Raw genomic sequence first — 19,693 nt, 5'->3', positions numbered from 1 at the left:
AAAACGCGACATTTTCTCAGGGCACATACTGACTGACGTCATGTCTAATCTTGGAAATGTGCTAATCGCACAACACCCATCCTTCACAGGAACAAAGAGCTCAAGCTACATTCATAAACACTCCATCTCCTTTACTATTGAGAGATTTAAATGACCATCTAAATGTGTTTAAGATAGGGATTAGGACAACCAGAATGCATTACAGTGATACTTGAATTTCCAGTCTGGGAGAGGTTTAAGGGTCTGGGAATAAATGAATACAATTCTGATGTTTCTGTATTATAACGCCTATACAGTACAGATGTACAAACATTCAAGATGATGTGATTCATTTATTTGAAGGAACAGAATATTGATTGCTCATCACATTTGTTTATAAAACAAGACATATTTTACCGTGTGGTATTGAGATAATGCTCTCATAATAAAACTGTAGCAAAAGTGAGTTCAACATTCAAAAACAGAAACAAAACGACAACAATAATCTGAAAGGCAACAGAGCGAAGTTCTGCTGTATGACATTCGTATTTATGATAAAAGCTCTTTAAAGCATAAAAAAGAAATGTGTCATTGAAATACATCACGATCTCTTTCGAGACAATGAAGCTCATGTGAGACCGGGAACGCTTCTCGTCTTTACAGTTCAAAGACAACTTCTGTTTAATAAACACGTGATATAGTTTAATACTGGAGACCTGGCACTATGGTTGAACTGTATTGACTTGTGAACTTGTACGGAACAGATTACCAGAGAAGTGTATGAGGAACTAAAAACAGTGTCATTTAGTTAGAGAATAAATCAAACTCTAAGGCTAAAAATGGCTGTTTAGTTAGTTACACTGCAATTCAAGTAGGAATTATATTATCCAAAATAAAACAAACATACTGAACGGGCAAACAAAATATTACATTAAAAAAAAAATCAAGGTACACACAGGAAAAACGTTTCAACGCCTTTTCTTGTATCCTCTCAAACTTTGCATTATTTTTGAGAGTTATTTGCAGATGGAGATGTAGTATACTGCGCTTATAAAAACAGCGTTCATATTCATGTAAAGAGAATGTGTGAATTCAGCACAGCTGGACCACAGGCTATAAGTGATAGTGTCACAACATCTTGCATTGTCTCTCTCACACAAACAGGCTGAAAACCAGTCGCCATTTGTAACTTCAATTCATGCATACTAATGCACTGGAATGTAGTTTCATTTACAGCTTGAACTAGTGCATTTGAATGCGTTAAATACGTTTTTTGTGCTTGATGATGTGATAAAGCACTGCTCATAGCATATTATGAATCATATAGCATTAATTATCTTGATAAATATTGACATTTTTTCTTATCCTGAGAAAGAACATACCGTTAGATTAACTACAGAAGTTAGCTTAATTGAATCACAAACAAAAAGGAAAACTTGGTAGATTTCATTTTTGGTTCAGGCATTGGATCGAAGGACTAAATTCCATGAATACTATAGACAGTACATGCACATGTGCTGTAATTCTCAACATAGTGTTTACTACAGTATCTTACTGTTTAGCGATGAGCAGCACTATTTTCATGAAATGGCTCAACAGGTTACATAAGCTTATTGCTGACCTCCCTCTTTTATATGCAGTATTTCAAGCCAAACTCCGTCACAGTCAAACATAAAGGTGCCCCCAATAAGCTTTCAATAAAACAAGGCAAGACCACCGACTGTGTGCTATAGTGAATCTAACAATTCCCATTAGTGTCCAACTCCTCTCTATGGAAGTGCTTTACAAGTGTTTCAATTAGGCACTGCACTGAGCAAACCACACATACTCAGTTTGTGAATTAAGGTGAAGAACTTGTTCCGAACATCTAAAGCAAGATCTCATGTGGCGAAAGGCACGGCAAGCAGCTCCTCGCTCTTCCTCAAGTCTGATTTGAAAATCCACAGGCTTTGCTCAGCAGTCTGTAGTGTTATAATTCTGCCAAGACATGAGTTGAACTGTACAGGATTTCCTTTCGTATCCTGTCATATCCACATGCTAACTGAATTGGCCTTGTGATTTGCTAAAACTGATATGGCATGATTTGCGCTGAAGTTAGAGCCCAGGATGATGAGGTGAGATGCTACGTTCGGGTTAGTCGAATATCGTTATTGAGGTGTGACGCTTCATTTGAAAACGGACATGTGCTCAGGTCTCAAAATACTTGTAGATAGCTGTGACGTAAGTCATGACACTCTGCCAGTCTGGTCTTTCCGTGTGGACCATTTCATTGATGTCCTAAAAGAAAAAGAGAGACAGGAATAAGAGCGTACTAGACAAAGTACTTGAGACAGCACAAAGTTCATTCAATTTCTAACAATAGAATCACGCTTCAGGTTCAAAGGTACAGTGTGCCAAGTCCAATACTGCACATACAGGAACTTATTGTTTAAGCAGATGAAAATTAGGGAACAATTCTATACTGTGTGCTATAAATAAACAGTGGAGGCTGATAATGAAGTGTTTCCAGCTTTTCACCTGCACTAAGAATACAGGATGGGAGTGGAGGACAGAAATATCCCACCTTGTTGATTGATGATAGTGTGAATAAAATCTGCATTAGGTAATGTACTTATTCTGCACGTCTCTTTTGACTACTGTATATAAACTACTGATTTATCTGATAATGCCAATTTTTGGATACATGCCAATTTCGGATATGATGCCAATTTTCCCAAGTATGTTCTTGGGAAATAGAACGCATGACCATTACTAATTCAATGTTCTTCCTGCTGTACAAGAACTGGTTTAAATGGCTTACCAGAGTGGATTTGATGCCCACACTTTCCGCTGCTTGGAAGGCCAACGTAAAATTTCGTCTCTGAAAGCGAACAAACGTCATGAGATTCAAGTTAGATGGGTCACACACATATGTTCTGAGGCTCTGATGTCATATAAAGTGTACTTGCCTTGTCTTGACTGTTAAGTTCCTGATAAGGAATATGAGCGGGCAGGTACGTGTGAAGAACAGCACAGAATGCCAACCCGTCATTCCAACTACTGCTGAAGTTGGTGATGTCAATGTTCTGCAGAAGAAACAAGAAGCATGAAGGAACACATTCAATTCAAAGATATCACTGCAAGCAAAAGTATACACTTGATCAGTTTGTGTCCCCTTGGCATTTTCATACTCTACCAGCTATGCTACAGAAACTTTATTAAGCCATTCTTAAAACTAATACACGTATGTTAAGTTCTGGCACATTCAATGGAACATTTCATCACCCAGGTAATCTCCTCATCTTCCTGTGGTTTAAAATCAGCAAGGTAGTAACCCATTTCCTGTTTGTACCATATCTCACAACCTCGCTTTTTTGCTCTTTGCAGCACAAGAATATATTGATTTTAACAAAATCAACAGTCTTTCATATTTTAGAACCTGCTTAGGAATCAGTATGCAGTGATGAATAAAGGCAGGTTTTGTTGAAATGAATTGTGAATGCATCATCTTATGTCTGTTCCATGTCATGTTGATAATCATCAGTTGTGATCAGAGTACAGGTTTATATGATGGTGAAATGTTGGTGGTTAACACCAACTAAAATTCCCCTAGCACAGGCACATGGTAGAAACTCATCTTCAATTATGTCTTTCAAATCAAATGGCATCACTTCCTTTCCACTTTCCTTAGAATTAAAAGCTACTTCAGCTTCAAAGCTTAAAAGTAAAAATATCCGATGAAACCATGAAGAGATTTACCAAGACTTCTTTCTTTCAGTTGCTAAACAAACAAAAATGTAGAATTTCCAAACGTTTGATAGAGTCATTCTGAAACAGAAATACTACATTGATGATGCAGATTTGTGGGCGAAGTTGTTTTTCTTTAAGTGCTTGTTGATGACGGCCCTGTTTTCTGTCAAGTGTCATTCAGACAGACATTCAAATCCAGACTTCCTGCTGGGGAGCTTGATACAGTAACTTCCGTATGTTATCCACTCTTTACTGGAAAGAAAGATCTTGCTTAAAAAGTAGGAAATGGCCTTTCAATGAAATCTGACAAGGGCAAAACCTTCACTAATCAAAATTTAATTGTAATTTATGGGAGCTGTCAGATCTACTGTATAATGAGTATGCGATGAGTCTGCACTATGCCATACTGTGCTTTGGAAAAAGATGAAATTGACTTACAGTATGATGAAGAAAGCTTAGACTTTCCTAAAACTGACAAAACTAACAGCTAAGTGCAGATATACAAGTCATGAAATCTATGCAACATACATATTTAACGATATGTCTTTCTGAAACCTTGTATATCCAAAATTGCTGTTTTTCAGGAAATGGAAAGACACTAGTTGTGTCTGAATTTGCTCACTTGTTCACTCATGCACTTTTCCCTATCTAGCAAATGCTAAATAGTCCACTATATGGGGAAGAAGGGAATGTAAATAAGTGAACAATTTCGAACACTGACAAAATATATCCTGCGTCTGACGGTACTGTCACGGACATTCGTCATAATGCTTATATTTCACCTGTGTGGCTTTATGGCTTGTTTTGTAAAATGGTAAAGTTCATTTTTACAAAATGTGTCACATGTAGGCTATTAGTCTTTAATAAAGAGAACAAAACAAGCGTTTGCCACGTTTATTTACTATTACATTTAATAAATTTACTTAATATATTTAAAATAAAACACTGATATATATAACATTTATTTCATCAGTTTGTTCTCAAAAAGTAGAAAATAACTGTCAAAAAGAGCAAACACAAGTGTATAAATGTACATTCGTGGCATTAACGGTCACTCTCCTCCAGCTGATTCTAATCAGACGGTTGATTCACATTGTATCATGGGAAATATGAGGGAGTGTTACATCAGATGTGTACTCAAAATCAGAATTCATTGTGGTTAAAAAGTAGTGAACAAATGTAGGCAATGAGTTGTTCGGAAAAACACTCGAAATGGCAGACACTCGATAAAGTGCACTATATAGGAAATAGGGGGTGAATTCAGACTCAGCTACTGTACATTTTAAATGATTAGGCACTGTGATGTCAAGGTTGACAAGCCCTTTTAAATACTTTTTCTTGTTTAGATATTAGCAATACCAAGTGACTCCCATAAAGGGTGACTAATAATAATGATTTATGGCAAAAAAGATACGATGTATCAGAAGGACAGCAGCGAAATATAACAAAGTAATAGATTGAATTGCACGGATTTGCACAAACCTGATACCCCTCGGTTTTCTTCTGACACCATTTCAGCAGTGCATTTCTCTTAGAACCGCCGTATTCACGAGCCAAAGCAGACAGGGGGTCTTTTCTCTCCTCTCTACATGAACCAAAAATGACCACAGCAATCAAATCATCTCAGATTCATATAGCTGATTAATTATTCTAAAGTGGTGATGCTAATGGGTAAATGTTGCATTTGCTTAACAAACAGAAGCATACGTGTTAATAACAATTCATGGCATGTGTAGGTTGCTTTAAGGCTGCAGAGAGCCCGTACCGAAGACGGCTGCGTGCCGTGGGGTTGATGGAGGCCGTGGGGGAGGAGGAAGCAGAAAGGGAGAGAGGAGGTGCAGCAGATCCCATGGTTATCAGAGAGGAAGCCGGACCTCCATCAGGAGTACTGATATCCCGCTTTGCCTCTTCACTGCTTCTACGAGGAACTAAACAGTGGAGAGAATGGTATGATCATCACATTATAAATGAAGAGTCTAGTCTCAGACAGGATGCGTACAGTCTGTTCACTAACTTTCTAATGCACAGAAAACTGAAAGAGCGTATACCATCTAGTAGGACGCAATCGGATTGGCTGATTGTATGAAGATTTTATAACGTATTGTCATACGTGTCTCCAGCATATTTTTGAAAATACCCAACACTCACCTAAAATAAACTGAAACTTAAGTAAAGAAATCTACAGAAACACCAATACAGAGCTGATGGCAGGTGCACTGTAGTTGAGTTTATCAGAAGTCTTGCATTCGTAAGTAGATTTCAGATTGGCTTGAGCTTCACCTGTAATGGCTTTTGATGTATCTATGTTAGAAACTCTTTGGAGGGCTGATGCTGGACGACTGCCATTGGCTGCCCGAAGCAGATGCTCGGCTGCGGAGAGGAAAAGATATTACATCATTTCCATTTATTCTTTTTGCAGACGCTTTTATCCAAAGCGACTTGCATTGCATTCTATAATAAATTTGATTCCGAGTATGTGCAAACCCTGGGATCGAACCCATGACCTTGGCATTGCTAACACCATGCTCTAACCACTAAGCTACATACACAATCAACATTTAAAAAATATCAGTTTATCTACGAGTTAAATATGATTCAAACTAATTTAGTGTAAAATAATGAATAAAAGGTGAGAGATAATGAAATGTTATTGCAAAGAAATCAATGGAAAGAAACATTAGCGGGAAAAGACTTGAGCGTCATAAAGGGCAACCAATCACAGCATCCCAAACTAATCCTGCAAATCAAAACACACTTCTTTCCACATTGATAAGAGTTTCCAGTAACCCATCGATCTTCTCAAAAACTGACATGACAAAGGGGTCCTACGTCTCGTCCTGCACGTTCACGAAAATTCACACCGCCTCCCTTTCCACCACAATAATGAACTCCACAAATGAAAGAACGAGAGGGAGGAGCACTGAAATCCCAGTATGTGTTCATACTTGGCTTATTTTCGCACGAGTTATCACATTTGAGGTCATTGTGAGTTTAATGTTGCTGGGGGGTGGGTGACAGTGTCTGGAAATTGGCTGCTTTATCACAATGTACGTCACAGATTCAAGCCCTCTCATATCTACCCTGTAATTTTTTTATTGTTTCATTCTAAACGCCATTCCAGCATCTAAGGCTTTATTCATAATGAGAACTAGTCAATCTAAAACAGAATATTTCATATAATGAACACAACAAAGAGGCCTCGGTTTATTCATCAGGTCAAAGCGGTATGTCACAGTTTGCTTTATGCACAGTACTGCAAACAAAATCATTCTTATTAGCATAAAAAGTAGTAGGCTATTATTTAATAGAATATTTCATAAATTAGTTCTGTATGTCTTTATGCATTTTAAGCTCACGAAAATATTTGAGAAAATGAAGAAAAGCGAGAATGGTTAATTTTACTCTTTAAACTTCATAATATTTGTAATGTGTTATGGTAGCAATGGCGTAGTTTTGTGTCGGTTACCTGGCATGCTGATGTCTGTGTAGCTCGGTCTTTTGTCTGCAAGTGAGGACAAGGGTTTGGCGGTAGCCATAGAGCCAGAGATTGAGTGTCTCTGCAAATAATCAACAAAGAAAGTAATGTTGTAATACACTTCTGTACAATACATTTACAATGTTCAAATTTTCCTTTAATTAACTGGCAAGAGCATGGCTCAGTTTAGTTCTTGGGAGAATATGATCGAGCAAGAAAAGGACAGAAATAGTGCTAAAGAGATGGACTTAAATCTGCCATTTAAGGTCTTCACATCATCTCTGTAGTGCTTGAAGATACAGGAAGTTGTAATATCCACAGCCAAATCCACAGCGTCTTCTATTCTCTTTTACGTAATAAGGCCTGGATTATTGACAGCTTTACTTAAACCTGCTTTGCACTTTCTCTTGGAATGCTGCTGGATTTTTACATCAGTCAGAGGAGCTACAGGCTGCACCTAATCAATGACAATAGAACGTCTGGAGAAAGTATTTTCATCTCTTTTCATCTCATCTTTCCTGATGAGCATGTCCTTATGTAACCTCGCTACCAAAGGCAGAGCTCGATTTATTTGCTCAGCCAATTTCAAAAATTGTGACTAATGATCAATTCCAGCCTGACTGGACTGGAAATCACAAACTATTTCCCAAAGTGGCAATTTTGTAAGTGAATCATACAACGACTTACGATTATTAAGAAAAAGAAACGCTGAAGATACTTAAGAAATGGAAAGAAAACCAGTCCACAATTGAAATCGGACACCAACCAAAATTCCGCTGTTTGACCATTAATGTAAAAATAGCTTTCTCTGCACCGCTGCTTGTCATGAGACTTGGAGATACCTGTATGGGTGAGACTGCGGCAGCAGGCGGGGTCTTCATAGGGCTGGGGCTGAGAGGTGTTCGTGGTAAGGTGGCAGTCAAAGCTGTGCTCGTAGCAGCAGGCGCTGCAGTGATTGCAGTAGCATTGGCTCCGGGACCTGTGACCACACCAGTACACCATTTAAAACAAACCACATCTAGCTAACACCACCATTTGTGGCCTCAACAAAATGTGAAATGTCCTGGTGTTGGGGTAACTTGTGAGTTCGTGTGACATGCAGTACCCTGCGAGGCGCTGTCGAAGCTTTTGATGAGGGTTTTTACAGTGGGTGAAGGCTCAGAGGATGTGGAGGGGCGTCGACTCAGTCCCATGCCCTGCCTGAGGGCGGCCAGATCCCTCTCCACCGCATTCATGTAGTTATACACACGGCCACGTTCCTCATCTTGCCTTCGATTCAGCACATATGTTAGCATGGACACAGATGCCACATAGATAGCAGTCTTTATCAAATTTAGATAAACATGGACAAATAATATTTGTAAAAATATGCCTTTTGTTTAAGGAAGAGCATAAAAACATGGTCCAAAGCTGCCTATTTAGACACATTTTAAGTGTCTGCCTATGTCGAAAGACCACGAGGCACCTTACTATGTTTGGAAGAGCCTTACTTGCGGTTTTTAATTTCATCCAGTTCTTTGCTCAGCTTCTCGTTCTTCTCCTGGGCTTCTTGCAGGCGGCGCCGGAGGTCACCAATCTCCTCCTGTGCTTCCGATTTGATGTCATTAGCAATGACCACAGCGGTCTGCAGATCCGCCTGGAACTGACGCCACTCTGCCGACTCTTCCTAAACATATATAAACACGCAAACAGACTAAGTTTAACAGGAGTTCCCAAAGAACTGCACAGACTCGATTTCACCATGAGGGCGAAGTGCAGAATGCTCTACCACTCGTTTTTGAGAATATGCTGGGTTAGGTGTTTGAACACTGCACTGAGTTTGGGGACCAACAACTTCAGCCATGACAATATATATAATATAGCACACTCTCATGTATTACTTCCTACATCTAAAGTACTGCATAATGGCTTATTTATGACATTAATTAGTAACACAAGAATGTTCACGGGTCATGTGTGTTATATCAATCCTTCAGGAAGACAGGTGTGATTTTCCATTGCTATAAACAATACACAGAGGATGCCTGTCTGTGATAGGCTGATTCTTAGATGACCTCTCAAACACAACGCTCACCCTGAGTTTGCGGTGCAGGATCTTGATCTCTCGCTCCATGTCGTGCTTCTGATCCTGGAGCTTCTTCATTGAATCTTGAAACAGAATAAGACCACTAGCATAAAACCACATCTACATTTATTCACAAGCAGTTTCAATCTAGTACAATAAATGCTTAAAATATGTGAAAATGTATTAATATTAAATCTTAATTCTCTGTATTAATTCTCTAATACTTTTACAGAAAGTAGTATGTTTATAAATGACTGGCGCCACCATGTGGTGAGATGAAGAATGATCATACAAAATCGTACTATCTTCCCTATTATAAATCAGTTTAAAAGGCAGAAATTACGTTTTAATAGCTAGCAATCTAGATATTCATAAGCAGCAATGGACTTTGTTAACCTTTTGATACATATTGTGGTTTTTCAAATGTACCCAGACCTTAAAGGTACCTAAAAAAACTGAATTGTGGTTTCAAACATTGTCTTTTCTATGCAACTGATTCATGTTCTTGAAAGCTTAAAGAAAAAAAAAAAAGAATGAAAATCCGAGCTACACAAGAGTATGTTCTGCATGACAGGATGTTGATTTTAACTCACTCTCTAGGTCGCTGATGATGAGGTTGTCGTGAAGTTTGACGGCTCTATGCTGCTCGACTTCGTCCTCCAGCTCAAAGATGGTCTCCTTCATGTCGCCGATCTCTCTCTCTTTCTCCTGCATGTCCTCGCGCTGCTTCTCCAAAGTCCTTTTCTGCTCGGCCAACTCTTTTTGCACCTCGCTCTGGAAGTCCCTGTACTCTGCATCCAGCTGCACCATCACAGAACAAAACAACTTAAACAGACTCCTAACGCTTATTACAAGCATAACCACTCGGGTTTATTCAATACCTTTTTGAGGGTGTCCTGCAGACAAGCCACCTCAGTACGAGCGTGTCCCAAGTCGTCCTGCAGCTTTGCGGCCTTGGCCTCGGCTTCCTCTTTGTCAATCCGGACACCTTCCAGGAGCTTGTGGATATCGCTCTTATCACCAGCATTGTGGATGGAGTAGAGCTCTGCTACCTTTTGCCTCTCCTGGTCCAGTAAGGTCCGACAACGGCTCAGATCAGCCTGGTCGCTGTTTACAGAGACCCTACAGTCCTCTAACATCGCGGCCATGCCAGACCGCTCCTGCCGCTCCACCTCTAAGATCCGCTCCATGTGATGGTTGCGATCTTTCAGAGCGGAGATCACGCTCTGAGCTTCAGCGTTATCCTGCTCGGCCATCTTTAGAGTGTTGCTCAGGTGTTGCTGCACACCCAAAAGCTGCTCGCGCTCAAAGCGAGTGTTTTCCACAAGATCCACATAGCGCTGCTCCAGATCCAGGTATCGCCCACTCTTGATGTCTTCATCCACCGTATAGCCAACACCATGCTCGTCCAACAGCGATCGGAAGTACTCGATTTGTCGGCCACAATGCTCTAGTTTATCACTCTGTTGGCAAAGAGAATCCATGAGAAGGACCTTTTCTTCTCCGAGCCGTTCGTTCTCGCCATTTAGCTCCTGCGTGATCTGCTGCAGGTCTGCCAGCTCCTGCAGGGTCGCCTGGAGCTCCTCGGCTGTGCTGTGCTGGTTCTCCTCCATCTGGTGTATACGCTCTGTCAGGCAGGCCACCGATACCTCGCTGGTGTTGCTGCTACTCCCCTTACGGGAGGAACTGCGACATGCCGGAGCTCCACCTTCGGACTCAGAGGACGACAGAGAACCGCAGCCCGAAGGGGCGTCTAAAGCATCGTCGCTGGAGGTAACCGCTTGATAGACCTCACTAGACTCGCTATCCAGGTTGTCTGTTGAGCCACTTCGCTGGCCACCTGTGAGTAAGTCCTCCAAGGAGCCCGGTGTAGAACCTTCTGCAGACAAGGCCACGTTAGCACAGTCTCCATGACCTCCACCACCTCCAGAGGACAAAGGGGCAGGACTGGTGGGATAGACAAAGTTTTTTTCAGCCCCATCCAATCTCTGCTCCAGGGAAAAGCCCAGAGCATTGAGACGGTCCTTTAACATTCGGTTTTCGTTTTTAAGAAGGTTGAGCTCCCCGCGGATGGCCTGGTTCTGCTCCTGCAGGAGCAGCAACGTTGACTCAACATCTGCAGCGGTGATCACTGCAGTTGCCTCCCTCTCTGGTGGGCTTTCTTCTTCTTCATCCTCCTAAAAGTATAACAACAACTTTTGTTAAAAAAAAGCAAATATAATAAATGGGATCATCTTTTAATTGTTTTGGCTGGACACAAAGTGTTCATCGGGCATCAACATTGCAACATAGAAGTTGATCTAACCTCAGGCAGTCCCAGCTGAACCCTCATGTCCCTCAGCTCACCCCGTAGCTGTAGGATTTCCACGTCTTTGCCCTTGGCCAGACCTAAAAGATCTTTCACTTTGGCCTCCAGGGCCACTTTGTCATTTAGATGTCCGTCAGATTTAGATTTGCTCATGCGGCTCTCGGAGTCTGATACGTGGGCTTGTCCATGAGAATGTCTGGTCTGGGGTCTATCAGATCCACCAGTGGATGACTGTTTCTTACAGTTGGAGCTTCTGGAGGTTCGAAAACGATCTCGCGAGGAGTTCGACTCCTTGGAGGCCGTGGATGACGTTCGTTTGCCGGATGTGCCTTTTTGAAGATAATGACAGAGATTTAACTAAACAAATCATTACACAACGCCTCAATGCTGAACCTTAAATGGTTAAAATTTTGGCACCAAAATGGTTGGCATATAGGAAGGATTTGCTTATTTGCTACAAGACTCATGTTTGGCATGACTTTTTGCTGTCACCATTATTATATTCACTGGCACTGAATTTCTGTTAGAAAGGTTGCAGGACCTTCAGCGGCAGCTTAAAATAAATACAAATTTGATACAGCATAATGGATGTCAAATAAACATTAAGAAAGATCAAAAGGGAATGTTTAACATGCGTTTCAGTTCACCTGAGTTGCTCTTGGTCTTGCTGTCAGGGTTGTTATTGTTAGAGGACGTTGAGTGAGCGGAGGTCGATTTCTTGCCCTTGGCAACAATGTTGTTCGCTCCTGCACTGTTCCCAGCCATAGCAGCTAAAAGATCATCATTACTTTTCACCTGTAGATCAAAGACGAACAATTCATTTATGTCACTTAAAAAGACTTTTGGTGAGTTGATCATCGTCCAGCGATTTGAGAGAGAGCACAGTGATTGTACCTTGGAGAGTGGAGCTGTTGTCGGGCTCTTAACAGCAGGTTTGCCAGCAGAGGTTCCAGCTGTCACAGTGTCACCTTTAACTCCTCCACTCGCTGCCTTGTTCCCCGCTGGCCTGCCTGCTTTCTTCATACTGCGCTCGCTCCTGCTGATACATCTACCCCTCAGTCTTTGCAGAGAAACATAGATAACAGTTGAAAGGTTTACTGTGATTAGGATCACTGCTTTATGTTGACAAACTACAAGTGACCCATCTGTAGGCTGACTCCCCAAAGAAATTCTATGTGCGAATTGTCAATCAATGGTTATAATAAATGAATTGATGCGAGTTTGGGGTGGGCTACATGTCTGAACAGCCAACAAGGGACAGGGAAAAGTGGGCCAGAAATAACATGCTTCACATTTAACTTTGGCTATATTTGGTTATTATAAATATCTCCCTATATAACTGCTCCACACATCTTATCAATTTCTCTTCCTTATTCCTAACAAAGCTTGTTAAACGTCCACCAGGGGGCGCAAAGCACTCAATTTGCAGGCAAAGATAGTCCTTTCATGTCTATTACCAAGTGATCTGTTTCCACAATGGTCTTTTTTTACAATACACGTATTAAAGGTTCTGTGTGTAAGTTTCAGAGGCCACTATTGGCGATGTAGGAAATTGCAATCTACAGCTCTGATACCCCCCTCTCCCTCCCATTAGAGAAGCTACGGTTGGCATCACAGGACAAAAGGGTTCCGTAAATGATAGCGGCCATTATCGGTGGTGTTGATAATTGCAATCTACGTCTCACAGGCGAACAACAGACCGAAGCTACGGACACAGGACAGAGATGTCGTCATCTGAGACAGCAGAGAGTAACCTTTACAAGTCAAGTGACGACGTTTATTTACAAAGAAAAATAAATTATGAAATTGACTTAATTAATTATTTACTCTAATCGTGATAGTGAATATTATTGTTACTTGTTTAGCATTGTGTCAGTGATGTATTCACTTATTTTGCATAGAATTTTTTTTATGCACGGTAACTTGGTTCGTAACTTATTGCCTATTGAAACCGCTTGCTAATGCTAAAGGCGTGTAATCTAACCGCAAAAGTCTTAGCAGACATTTGTCATCACCCCAATTGATCAATTGTATCTTCTCAAATCTTGGTTGACACTGTATTGCTGATAAACTATGCAACTTGGAAGTTTGGATTTGATCCTATCAATTATTAAATTACACATTTGTATGCACAGAAACTAAGCAGTATTATAATATAATTTACACCCGATTTATGCAAATTATGATTGTAAAAATGATTCCTAACTTGATTTGCACACGGCCATGCAAAAAGGAATTAAAGTGCTAAAAACAAGGAAAAACTCACTTGATGCTCATGCTCATCTATTAGCTAAAGCTATCAAACAAACAGTTCACTTATATAGCGGAAATTAGACAAATTAACCGGTCCAGTAGAAAGCTGGCAACTTCGGAGTCGCTTAGCAAACCCTTGTCCTGCTTCAGTGCCCTCCATTTGGGAAAAGCCACGCTGATGTTTTTTTTGGGTTTCTGCCGTTTTTTGTCTCGACTTCGCCTTGCTGCATCGTATTTTCTCTTTTTTGAACGAATAGATTGACGCTCTATCGGCTCTTGTGCAGAGTATGTATGGTCCACCATTAGCGCAAATTTTGCTTCTTACTGCAACAAAGAACGTTTATATTTCTAATAAAAAACACGACAAGTAAATGCTGTTATTGTTCTTCCTCTTCTTCTGCTTATCCTTCTATGTAGTCGCTTTGCAAGCTGCCTCCAAACACAGCCGAAGAAAAATAACTAGTCCCGTGCATCCTTTGTTTTACGAAACGCGCTTAGTTTGTCCGTGTAGTGATACTATAGAAACATGGCTGTGCACATTGATAAATTACATGTAAGGGTGTGCCCGTGGTGTATATACATAAAATGGCTCATTGTAAGGTAATATAAACATTTCGGTTTGTTTTGTTAGGTATTTCTTCACCACTCACAACATAGTTTTGTATTATATATTACATTTTGGTGAATAAATCCTTCAAAAATCCTACACACTGTACCGTTAATTAAGGAAAATAAATAGTATTTACTTTTCCCATAGGCTTGCATGTTTGGCCAGTTGTATACTGTACACTGTAAACTGTATTGTCTCATAAACATAATTACAACGATAAAAGTGCTTTAATTTTGTCAGACTGGACGGCTTGTTTTTCTAGCGAGATCTGGCAACACTGTATCAGAAACACTTGCACCGCTGGGATAAAGCCTTCTTCACAGCACAGAGCACAACTTTCCCAGGGCTACAACACGTTTATAAGAAACAGCCTTCTGGCAAATTTAGCACGATGTTGACTGATGCTGAAGAATCGCTGGTCTTCTAATGAGAAGGACCTGCTTACATGTGATCTGACTGTTGCAAGCCGCACATGTAATAGGCGTATAAGCACAGCTTGTCATCAGCTGGTTTGAGGCTTTACCATGAGTTAACAGGAGGGCCTGTCGTACGTCTGCTAGTATTCCTATCTATAGACTGCAAAAACAGTGCCTTAAAAGGCAAAAATCCTGGATGTGCTTAAGACGAGATCATCATAACAATACCAGAGGCCATCTGCAAAAAGCTAAATCCTTCAGCACTTATTTTAATAGACAAATTCCAATTCAGCGTTAAAAACATGATTCCAGGATCCAGCAGCGTTCAAAGACACTGAACTTTAGTTCCGAGTAGGCAACAAGCTAGGGTAATTCTTCTGGGCATCACAAAATAACATCGCCAGGAGATCCGTGCTGTTTAGATTATATCATGGTGGGAGAGAGCGAAAGAACATCTGAAGAACATTAATGAAGGCACTTAACATCACTGTTGAGCTTTAAAGCAAACCATGCCATAAACTGCTTAAACTTTTAAGACCGAAACAAAGTCAAAATTTGACAATCAGGTACAACTCCTTTGACCTTTTTCAAATAGAAACGTGAAGTATAAAGATCACATAAAATGTCTGGTGGTTGGCGACGTTCTTCAATAAGCAATGGTTAGGTATTTCAGAAAGATGGTGTGGAATCACAACTTGACTATCCAAACCCAACAAAGCTCCCAGCGTACAGAGCAATTCTGCACTTGTTTGTTGATCGTTGTGGATCTTTCCAGATCGCTCATTTAATGGCTCCCTGTTGTCCTCTCCAGTCTGATCAGAGGAAGGCAGGGGCTCGTTCCTCCCTCCACTCAATGAGAGAAAAAAATCAGGCTAATATCTTACAGCTGTTGTGAGGCAGGGGGTGGATGTGTGGGAGAACTTTTACTTCATTTCCAGCCTACAGACCCCCCAATGGAAAAAGGCAGCAGTACATATTCCCTTAAAGGGAAAGGCTCTAGAGAAGCACTTCAGACTAGGTTTTTCTGAACTGTCTTGGGAACCATTCTGATTGGCATTACAGTTTTTTTGTTTTTTATTAGTCTTATTTATGTAACTAGATCGATGTCGCATTTAAACTATTTTCAGATTTTTCAACAGATATGTGAAACCAGGTTTATCAGTTATACCCAACCCATTGATCTATTGTCTGTATCTAAAGGGCTAGTTAAAAAATGTTATTCTGTCACCCTCAGGTTGTCCGAAACCTGTATAAGACTCTGTGGAACACAAAAGATATTTAAGAAATGTCTCAGTGGTTTTATGTTAATACAACTGAAGTCAATAGGGTCCAATGTTGTTCAGTTACAAATGTTCTTTAAAATCTTATTTTGTGTTCTGCAGAATGAAAGAAATAAAAGTTTGGAAAGACATGAGGGTGAGCAAACGAAATATAATTTTCGGACCTGTGCATTATTAGCCCTAACTAGGACTTTTCCCAACAGGTCACTTTCGAAATGGGCAGCATCACTGTCGCAAACACATGATGCAGCATGAACTCCAGGTTGTTGGAACCCTACACCGAACCTTCTGTAATTAACCTAAAGCCGACCCGTGCTATACAGTAAGCGTTTAGAGGCGCTGACAGAGACTCAACACTAAATCATGGGAGGGATGCCTGCACACATGTAAAAAAAAACTGATGCACAGCAGTGTATCAATTATTGAAAGCAAAATACATCTACTGCCTAGTAAGGAAAGTGTTCATGCTTTAAATGGAATAAAAGAAAACATATGTAGAGCTAGGGGTCTGTTCTTTCTGTCTTTCCCCCTTGACAGTTGAATTCTCTGCCATCAGGAATGTGCACGATGAGGTCACATTATAAGGTGTGTACTGCATGTGTAAAGTCCATGAATGATTTCTGACTTCAATGAGGTCATCAATGAGGTCATCATAACACACCGAACCCTGCCTAGGAAAAGACATGAGGCTTCCCAAGTAGGGTTTTAAACATACAAGCCATCATTTTCAATCTGAATGAAAACCGGAATATTATTATTTAGTGTGCGACTCGATGTTGCAATGTTGAGATATTTTCAAAAACAGAGCAATGTATTAAAAACAACACAGGGGTCAGTGTAAACAACTTGCAGTGTTCTGATAAACATTGAAAAAAATCACTTTAAGCAGATTTAAATAATACAGGCTTTCACTCAAAAAAGACTCATCCTGCACTACACAGTTTTCTGCACCGTGAATGAACTCCTTTGTGTCTATTGTTGTGTGGTGCTTTTCCTATTTGCAAATGTGTGTCTCTGTTAAGTCTTTTTCGTTCTTTCCCAAAAGTTTCTTTTTCTTTCCTTTTATTGATACTTAAATCAAGACAAAAAAAACAAAATGCCTGTCTCTATAAAGTTACTGACTGGAGCAGTGAGATGGCACTATTTGTTTAGTGCTCTTCATCAGGGCAGGAAACCCTTTTGGAGTTGTGCCTAGTGTGCTTGGCTTTTTGTGTTTGGGTAGCCGTGTGGAAAGAAAGTGGGAATTAACTCTTTATGGACTCTATTGTTGTGGAATTTGAAAATAATAAACATCACTTTGTCAATGACACCGCATGAAACATTTTTAGCAAATTATTAAATATCAGATCTAATGACTTTGTATATTGTGGAGTAGTTTTACTTACGATTACAACTAGAGTTCTTACAAAAAGGTATTGATAGGCAAAATAACACATGTGGCATCTGCGTTGCCACAGTTTCGGCACACTTTGTTTTCTCTGTAAAATTGTGCACTTTAAAATTCAATCCGACAAAGGCAATACATTTTAAAGGAAATATTTTAATAAGGCAATTATTTTTTTACGCGGTATAATTGCTTTAATCCAACGAAAACCTCACTAGTCCAGTTTTTGCTCAATGGGACTAACAGACCTGGATAATGCAACTGAAGCTTGACTTTATCCAGCAATCACATTTTAATCGAGAACACACTCTGTGTGACACGCTTGCACCACAACACAGATGATATGAATAATATTTGATTACCCATGCATCATCAGTGATGTACGTTTTATTTAAAGGTCCTTTTCGGGATTTATTAGGTTTTAAGAGAAAGGCCTCCAAGAACTCCAGTTTATTCACTTGGGACTGTCCTGCTGAAGTCTGAATGAGACCAGTCCAAACAGGCTGTAATTCTTATTGCATAAGTCTCATTCCCTGGACAGAACGCTGCAGTTATGATAAATAGCTTTAGAGAAAGACATTTTTCCACAAACGGAGAGAGTGAAGAAAAATGGCTTGCGCTTAAAGAAAATCGCTTCATTGGATCAAACACTTGGATACCTTAAAGGAGTAGTTCACCTTCCAAATTAAAATTCTGTCATCATTTACTTACTACTCTGCAGAACACAAAAGAAGATATTTTGAACAATTTTGGTAACAGAACAGCACAGCCCTCCTATGAATTCTATTGTAATCACTACAAATGAATGGGGGCTGTTAACAACATTCTTCAAAATATCTTCTTCTGTGTTCTCCGGAAGAAAGTCAAACAGGTTTGAAATGACATGATGAACGAATTTACATTTAGAAGATGAACAACTCCTGTAACATCTACAAGCTCCTGATTTTTATTAACCTCATTTGTCAGGAATAAAACACCAATATATACAAGAACAATGTATGTGTAACAATGACCTCTTTATTTTTGCACAATTCCATTTTTCTATAACATAATTTAACCACAATAGATTAAATACACTTTAAAAGCACAAAACGTAAGTATGGCCATGTATTAAACATTTGTAAGTTAAGTTAACAGACTAGACAGTATTATGGGGCATCATTGCGCATTAAAAATAAATGCCAAGGTTGGTATCTCACAATGTTTCGCTAAACAAACAGTACTGTCATCTAGTACATGAATAATACATCACCTCACTCCGTTAAATAAAATTCAATTCAGGGGTATACCCACGTTTGGTCCATCAGTAAAATTATGAAATCTTTACCTACATACAGTAGTTTACTTCTATGAGTGAACAACTGAAAAATAACTAAATATTACGCTTGACTGACTGATTGATTATTATGGTGTTGACATGATCCACGAAGGTCTGACTTCCTGCTAGCTAAACCAGCATAACTACAAACCCGACTAGTTTCACACCTTAGCAACTTCATATCTGAGCAAACACAAGTCAACTAAACCCCTCCGGGACCTCCACAATCAACGCTGTAGTGTCGGCTTAGTCACAACATGCGTTGAAGTTTAGAAGCTAACGGCTAATGCTAACAGGATGTGCTAGTTGAAGAGGATGCGGGATGAAATAAATGCCATTCTTTACCTTGACTCCCTTCTTTCTGTCTGTATAAGCGCTTGTCGGGATAGATGGTCTTCTTGGTGATGTTAAGGGGTAAACAACATCGGGTATTCCGTGATTTAATCGTCTGTGGCATCGTCTCATGCTACACTTAATACTGGCCACTGCCTGAGAGCAGGGCTACTGACAGACTACTATTAGACCCGAGCGCGCGCACGCACGCACGCACGCACTACATCAGTCCTGCACATTTTCTACGCCCGCCTAATAACGTTACCACATGTGTGTCTATTGTATCTTTTAAACACTCTGCTTTCTGTATAATACTACAGAGCGAACTTTGTATTTGTTAAGCAAAGTCGACATGTCCCTGCTGTAGACAGAGATACAATGCAATGTAGATACAATAAAAACCATTGCAAAATTTCGAATGGATTTATAAGGATAATGCACCTTAAAAAAAATCGTCATCATTTATGTACCCACATGTCGTTCAAAACCTGTTATGACTCTTTTGTTTACAATGAACGTGGTGGCCAATGTTCTTTGGTGCCC

The 19,693-nt window shown here is 40.0% G+C and overlaps 1 protein-coding gene across 2 annotated transcripts; it reads right to left on the bottom strand.

Moving 5' to 3' along the window:
* Positions 1-312: 312 nt before the first annotated feature.
* On the bottom strand, positions 313-19,322 carry specc1la (sperm antigen with calponin homology and coiled-coil domains 1-like a). 2 transcript variants are annotated; one of them, XM_056773200.1, is made up of 17 exons: positions 19,163-19,322; positions 12,451-12,616; positions 12,204-12,351; positions 11,554-11,885; positions 10,130-11,425; positions 9,842-10,049; positions 9,258-9,331; positions 8,674-8,849; positions 8,289-8,452; positions 8,026-8,162; positions 7,175-7,265; positions 5,989-6,078; positions 5,474-5,636; positions 5,191-5,293; positions 2,928-3,044; positions 2,780-2,839; positions 313-2,256 (listed from the first exon to the last, which is right to left on the bottom strand). In XM_056773200.1, the coding sequence occupies exons 2-17, from the start codon at positions 12,577-12,579 to the stop codon at positions 2,167-2,169; spliced, it is 3,378 nt and encodes a 1,125-aa protein (XP_056629178.1). In that variant the 5' UTR covers positions 12,580-12,616; positions 19,163-19,322; the 3' UTR covers positions 313-2,166. The 2 variants fall into 2 exon arrangements, with proteins under 2 accessions (XP_056629178.1, XP_056629179.1); XM_056773201.1 differs by lacking the exon at positions 5,989-6,078.
* Between the last annotated feature and the right edge of the window lie 371 nt (positions 19,323-19,693).

The sequence above is a fragment of the Triplophysa dalaica genome, chromosome 18, assembly GCF_015846415.1.
Source record: "Triplophysa dalaica isolate WHDGS20190420 chromosome 18, ASM1584641v1, whole genome shotgun sequence".
In the NCBI taxonomy this organism is placed as follows: Eukaryota; Metazoa; Chordata; class Actinopteri; order Cypriniformes; family Nemacheilidae; genus Triplophysa; species Triplophysa dalaica.
The sequence above is the reverse complement of the archived record's forward strand: the minus strand, read 5'-3'. Positions and strand labels throughout refer to the sequence as shown.